We start from the raw sequence: 7,159 nt of genomic DNA, 5'->3' as shown, positions 1-7,159 counted from the left end.
CTCGAAAAAACCACTAAATTTTTACAATTTTTACAACGACTTTTTTCGAGCTGCAATTGTCGGATGTTAGTATAACGCACATTTCCAATTGGAGGAACTGAAATTGTTTTTGGAGTAGGTACGACTACAGGGCTTTGGAACTCTTGATATGCTAGGGTGGCTTCTCTTTTGGTGTACAAGGGAACGACCGTAGATAAGAGCATTTCCGGTTTAAACACAAGGAGGGACTTAACAGTCGCAATATTCAGTTCTTGGCAATCTTTCCGATAGATAAGCCTTGATATATCCGCATGTAACAGCATTTGGTTCCTATATCCATTTGATACAGTGCTACTTGCATGTTGTTCAAATCAACACCGCCCATGTGTTTTTGTATTGCTCTACCATTCGGCGATTTAGTACACGAAGAAAGGAAGCCTGAGAAAACCGGTAAGTTTGCGAAGTCGAAAAATACAGAGAGCAACTGGATATCGACTCCTGATAAGATCTTGTCTGCAAGATTCCGATCCAGGTTTAGGAAAATGACTATTGTGATGTGCTACAAACTAAAGGAGATTTCCAATATAGAGGACAAGGATGTTTTCTATGGGCAGTTACACGCAGTTCAGGAGACGCTTCCTAAAGGTGGCATTATGATAGTGGTGGGTGGTCTGAATGCCAAGGATGAAAGGTGTATCGATTTCTGCAACTTTCACCGTCTTGTTATTGGGGCACACTGTTCGAGGACAGTGTCTGCTACAAAGGGTATTTGGATTTTATCTAACCAGCAATTAACATCTTATCAGATCGGCGATTTCGAAATGAGTAGTAGATTTACGAGTTGTTTTCTGAATGTGCATAACATTGATCCGTTGCACTGGTGGGAGAAACTGCCGGAAATGCATTTCGCTAGTGCAGACCATACCATGAAAGAGATTGCTGGGGTGGTAAGCCTTCCGATGACCCTGCGAGAAATTGTAGCGATAGGTCTCTCATTCAGGATGTTGAGCACCTGGAGAAGTGGAAAAAGCTTTTCGTTCATTATTTTGAATCGTATTATATTTGGTAAAATTCCATCTCTTGTCGATAATAAGGCAAGCCAGCGCAACATGCGAATAGGGGCTGCTTCTCCAAATTGAAACGAAATTATCTTTGTCATCAATCAATGCGTTCAAAGAGATTAATGCCGCGGGAGTCCGCCAAGGTAGAGGTGTGTAACTCATGAATGAGTCGACTTAAATGTACCACTCAGCCGAATTAGGTGAGCAGGGCCGCAGAGAGGAAATCCGAATCCGGGGTGAAAATTATATCGGTCTGAAGTGAAAATTATCGACCCTAGATAGGAGAAATTATCAATGGTCAAAGTTGTAGTGAACTTCCCGTTTGACCAGTGCGGTTCGATGTTGTTGGTTGGTTGGTCCTTACTATGCCAGGAGCAAAAGCTGTTCGGCCTTATCGGACTGCAAAAATCAGTGCTGAAAACGTTTACAGTGTGTTTATGTTTCAGTGTCAGTCTCCCAATGGAGAAAGCACAGAAACTATTGGCAGCAGGAAGAGTAGCAGATGGCACTATAGCGATGCCTTAGATGCCTTGGCTTCGGTCACATTGCAAAAGAGCACAACAGTTCGAATGATGACCGTCTGGCTACTAACAGTTTCCATCTCGTTATTGATGAGGTTCGTCATGTTGCATTGACTGGAGCATTCGGAACGGTTCAATGGACTATGTCATTTTTCCTAAAATGCTCCGATTACGCTGAAGACATCTGTTTCTTCTCTCAACATAACATGAACCTGGGCCAAATGGCTGGATTTGGAAAAGCGGCTAAGCAGAGTTGAGTGGTTCCCGAAATATCGGTATTTGCAAGTTTAATAAATATTACCAGTGAATAGACATGGCAAGTCTTAATTATTTCAAATAATTTAGTCACTGGAACCTTCCGAGATTATTATTATTATTATGTTAAGGGAAAGTCGCATGGCATCCTTGAAGAACTATTGTGTCCCTTTTACTGGTTATAGTGTACCTATTCATCATACACTAATGATCAAAAAAAAGTGGCCACCCAAACTTTTTCCGAAAATCCAAACTTGAACCCTAGTTTCTCCCCAATTGATAACAATTTCAAATATCTGTTTTACAAATACTATGGTAGGAAGTGTAAAGGCTATTTATAAATAAAAAACAGATTTTTTATTATTAAGAAGTATGTCCTCCTTTATTTTTAATAACATTATCAATTCTGTTTGGCATAGAATTAATTAGTACTTCTAAATACTCCTCGGAGATCCTATTCCAGGCACCCAAAACAGCTTCCCATAGCTCGTTTAAGTTGTTAATTGTCTTGTCGTGAATCTCACGATCAATATGGTCCCATATATTTTCGATGGGATTTAAATCAGGGCTTTGAGCAGGCCAATCAAGAGTCCTTATATGTTTTTGGGCCAACCAATCGGATATGAGCCTTGTCTTATGGCATGGTGCATTATCTTGTTGGAAAGTTAATAGGCGAGGTGTTCTGAACCTCGCTAGACTTGGTACCAGTGATGTTTCTAAAATATTTTTATATTCAGCTGAGTTGATTTTTGTATTCACTGGTACCCGGTGCAGTACACATACTGTTTTTGAGGAAAAACAGGCCCATACCATTATTCCAGGGTTGCCTTTCTGCGTTTCCTGGATGCAATCCTCACTGTATTCCTCGCCTGACCTACGAAGACAGCGTTGCGGCCTGTCCGATCGAAGGCAAAATCTTGATTCGTCCGACCAAATGATTTTAGTCCAGTCGGTGTTTCGATGGTCTTTGGCCCAAACCAATCTTGCAGCTTTGTGCCTCGGTTTAAGAGCCGGAACTTTTCGACAGCGCCGACTGCGAATGCCAACATCTTTCAAACGGCGTGAAATCGTGTGGCGACTTACTAAGTTTCCGCTGGCTGGCACAAAATCTTTAGATATTTGTACGATCGACGATTTCCGATTCCTCAGCGCGTGTTGTTCCAACGCTCTCGTGTCTCTGCTATTCATTTTTCGTGGTCTTCCGGAGCCTTTCTTACGTGCTACACTGCCGCTTGCTTGTTTACGTCGCAAAACTTGCTGCACGCCGCTTCTCGAAACTTCGACATCTGATTTTTTAAAAATTCTCACGATTTCGCGTTGTGATTTGCCAGACTCGCTTAGTCCTACGATGCGTCCTTTTTCTTCCTCCGTTAATTGCCTGTAGAAAAAATGTATACACTTTTCTTAGTTTCTTTTCAAACAAAATGATTTTTTGAAAATAATTCAAATATATGAATTTTTAATCTTCAAACTGATTTCTCCGCTTGCTTCCAGGACTCTACCAGGATTATCCTTGTGAAAAGTCCTTGAGGCAAGCCTAATTTTTGATGAGTTTTTTCTTACTATCCTTTTCTACTAAGTTAATGATAATAATTACTTACCGCTGTTTTGGAGACATTTTAATTCGACAAATTATTAAAAATGTATTTCAAGCACTATTTCCACCTTTGAATGATTTTTCACTATTTCTAAATTTTGTATCCTTGCACTTCGTCTGTTTGTTAGGAACTGATGTCCTTTGATGTTCTGATGTCCCTTTTTATACCTGCTTCATTGCAAAATTACGAAAAACCCCGAAATATTACATGCGGCGGCAATATTTGACACTCTTTCGACACCAGGTAGGTGGCCACTTTTTTTTGATCATTAGTGTAGTATCTCAAGCAGGCCTGTAACCGTTAGAAACTTTAGTATGTTCCCTACTTCCAGATCTTTCAGCTTTGCATCTGGTATTAAGTGTTCTTCCAGATGTCTCGACCTACTTTGCATAAGTGCCGGACACTGTCCCAGGACGTGTATAGAGGTTTCGTCCTCCTCCTCACAGAACCTGGAGGCAGTGTCTGTAGATATCCCTAGCTTCCCTAGGTGATAGTTCAGCCGACAATGACCAGTGAGAATTCCCACTATGATTCGGAGGTTCTTTTTGTTGAGGTTTAAGCAATACTTTGTGCGCATGGGTTCGTATCCCCCAATAAGCACCCTGGACTGCTCCATCCTTGGTAGGCCCGCCTAGTATAGTTCCCTCAACCGTTTCTCTTCATTTCTTAGATTCATAGCCATGAAACCGTTTCCGATTCCACAGAAGGGTTCTGGCCCGTGTAAAGAGATTACATTTAAAGGTTAAAGCATTTCCATTGACCGACTCCGATGGTGCCTGAATGTTACTAACGCCTCGGGGTTTCACATAGGAGTTTACGGCAACCTGAATCAAAAATGTTAAGGTAGTTCACGTAGGCATATCAAACCGGGTTTGCCAGTTATTATGTCCATGCCAAGATGCAAAAATTGAAAAAGAAATCTTTTTTTTTTGGAAAAATCTGTAACATTTTATTAATGAATTAAAAAGCAATTATCTAAGCTATGAAGCGGCTTCACTCTTCTCTTTATACACCACAATACCTTTCTCTATCATGTCTGGGATTTCAACAGCAAGCCATGGTGCCAACTAAAAAAGACAAGGGTGGAAAGGTTATAATATTCTGAGTAATGATGGTTAAAACTAGATTAGTGACTTTTCTACTTACCCCTAAAGCCATTGCATGTGCTATTCCAAACTTGGGTACATTTCTCGCCCACAGAGGTTTGAAATGATCAGTTAAGCAAATTTTCCCGCCTCTGTACATTTTTGCAGTTTTCCCATCCAATTCGGGCAGTGCAATTTCCGGTGCTGTGGTAGGATAAGTTACTGGTATCTGTGAGAGGATGATAAAGGTTGTGTTGAATACCATTGAAAGTACGTTTAAGGTATCATGGGGGTTTCCCAGCAAGTGTAAGTTCCTATTATTATAGTACTTCATGTTTTCTTTCATATACTCACATCGAACTCCACATCAAACTCGTACTTCAGCAAGTTGTGAACGTACCAGCATTTGCCAAACCATTTTGTTCCTTCCTTATTCGATTCCAACCGGAACCAGTCTGTGCCAGAGTCCTTGTTATTTTGAACATACTGGAAAGAGGGAAAGTGGTCGCATGTGGTCATCATAGTCGTCTTGAAACATTAGTATCAAGATTTACCTTAATTAATGCGTGATACTCCTCTTTCAGGCGTTGTACCCATATGTCCTTCTCCCTAGGTCCTGCCCGGGTCTGTAGCAGCGGTATTCCACTCAGAGTCTTTTTGGTTCCTTCGTCTACCATATTATTTTCTCGAATTATAGCCAAAGACAATCTGGGGGAATGCGGGACTTTCTCTTCTGTATTTTGGATGGCTGTTTTGACAGCTCACGACACGTCAATACTGAAATGCCACTTTTTCCTGTTACTAGCGATATCTGCTGGAAAACATGTTATAACGTTATTCGTTGCAAAATTCTACCTTTCAACAACATTTGCCAGCGATTCCTTTAGAGGCGAAGTGGAAGCATTTCCGTGTCCATGTCAATAAAATATCTAAAATATTTAAAAAACATTGTTACGACACTTGTGCAAAGTAGGTCGAGGCACCTGGGAGAACACTTAATACCAGATACAAAGTTGAAAGATTTGGAAGTAGGGAATATACTAAAATTCATAATGGTTATAGGCTTGCTTGAGATATTATAATTAATAGGTACACTACAACTAGTAAAAGGGGCATAATAGTTCTCTAAGGACGCAGTGCGACTTCCCAGAACTTCCCATCCAGAATAATAATAGAGCCAAATGTGATTGAATATGGGCAAACGACCATCCAGAGTGGCAGGAGACACCCAAGAACGGAGAGCTGCCCCAAAAAAGTAAAGAGATAGCGAAATTGACCACAAAGTTGCGTCCGCAAGTATTGAAGCTCGATCGAAGTTCTCCGTCCACATGTGTTTGCTTGCTTGCCTCTATGCTAGCCAGGCTCGGGAATGTGGTGGTCGGGTCCTGTTACGATGCGAGTCCAGAGTTGTATCACCTTGGCACCAACACGGTTGCCAACCAACCAAACGCCCCTAACAGGTTTGACAGTCGTGAACACTGACTGCACGAGATAATATATGCAACCGGACGGCACATGCTGGAGCTAACCTGAATGCTATCAGTTCGGCGAGATGAGGGCCGGGGTTCTTGGTTCTCAAATATTATCTCCCTGTCGGGACATAGGGATTTTATCAGGTGTCCTGACTCAAAAACTAAACCCACCCCGAGTTGTTTAACTCTAATACAGACTCACGTCTGTCAGCGGAGTCAAAGCGGATTGATACAACAGAAAATTTCAATCCTAAAGGAGCTAAATTTCCAAATGGCCTAATAAGGGAGGGGACACAATCACAAAAAACCTAACGCGCACAGAATGAACGGAGAAGGATTAGTTCTGAGCCGATTCTGGAATCTTCGCGACGAATGGCCCCCGTCTTCCTTTCCTCTTCATGGGACGCCAGATTACATGGTGATCCTGCAGCGGCCCACCCCAACTTAATTTTTCGTCCCTGCCGCTTTAAACATAATGGGGGGAACGCTTTCGCTAATTACGATAAATAAGCAACCGCTGACAATTTTACAAACGACAGCTTTTTCAATTTTAACGCAACCACCCCACTGTCTTGAAAATTCGTTTCTCGTTTAAGAGATGCTGTTCTGTCACTCGTCAGGCATGCAATTGCAGCCTGCGAAACTGCTGAAATAACGAGCAACGACAAATCATCATATATATCAACGTAAGAGCCTTTTGAAACCGATCCTTCACGAGTCATTATCCAAAAAGTTCATGTGTGCTTTACCGATGCGTGGTCCGCACCGGAACCTGAAAGTTTAACAAACATAGGGATTCGTGGGAGCCTACCGAACGAACGAGGGTGTATTCCAAACAAAAAAACGAAAAATTATAAAGTATAAACCAAAATAAATAAAAAAAACCCCGCCGTAGCAAGTCCCAAGCCCAGTTGTGAAAGGAGGAGGGATGGGTTGTTTCATTTTGAATGGGACAGCGCCACTGCAGCGTCTCAGAGGGTAGGTGGTGAAGAAAGTGCTGGAATTTTGTAGTCTTGCAGATTATTCACTGAGGAAGCTATCACCACACCTGGTAGTTAAGTGTGAATCCGAAAATATGGAAAATAAGGAACTTCAGATCCAGCATAGATAACCATCAGGAGTCGTCTGATTCGGTGACTGGGTCGGGATTCCGCAATGGACAGCACGGCGTCGTAATCACTAATCGCT

The 7,159-nt window shown here is 41.8% G+C and overlaps 1 protein-coding gene across 1 annotated transcript; it reads right to left on the bottom strand.

The window, feature by feature from the left end:
* Nucleotides 1-4,335: 4,335 nt before the first annotated feature.
* LOC119661243 (ubiquitin-fold modifier-conjugating enzyme 1) lies at nucleotides 4,336-5,262 on the bottom strand. Its single transcript, XM_038070474.1, has 4 exons — nucleotides 5,054-5,262; nucleotides 4,854-4,985; nucleotides 4,561-4,728; nucleotides 4,336-4,481 (listed from the first exon to the last, which is right to left on the bottom strand). The coding sequence occupies exons 1-4, from the start codon at nucleotides 5,174-5,176 to the stop codon at nucleotides 4,395-4,397; spliced, it is 510 nt and encodes a 169-aa protein (XP_037926402.1). The 5' UTR covers nucleotides 5,177-5,262; the 3' UTR covers nucleotides 4,336-4,394.
* Between the last annotated feature and the right edge of the window lie 1,897 nt (nucleotides 5,263-7,159).

This window comes from Hermetia illucens, chromosome 1 (assembly GCF_905115235.1).
Source record: "Hermetia illucens chromosome 1, iHerIll2.2.curated.20191125, whole genome shotgun sequence".
Classification (NCBI taxonomy): domain Eukaryota; kingdom Metazoa; phylum Arthropoda; class Insecta; order Diptera; family Stratiomyidae; genus Hermetia; species Hermetia illucens.
Note: the sequence above shows the minus strand (reverse complement) of the source record. Positions and strands in the feature narration are given on the sequence as shown.

Excerpts from the sequence above, each read along its gene's own strand:
- LOC119661243 (XM_038070474.1), bottom strand. The coding sequence starts at position 5,176 with ATGGTAGACGAAGGAACCAAAAAGACTCTGAGTGGAATACCGCTGCTA. Across the intron at positions 4,986-5,053 it reads AGTATCACGCATTAATTAAG|TATGTTCAAAATAACAAGGA; the intron begins GTAAATCTTGAT and ends CCCTCTTTCCAG. Across the intron at positions 4,482-4,560 it reads CACATGCAATGGCTTTAGGG|TTGGCACCATGGCTTGCTGT; the intron begins GTAAGTAGAAAA and ends TGTCTTTTTTAG.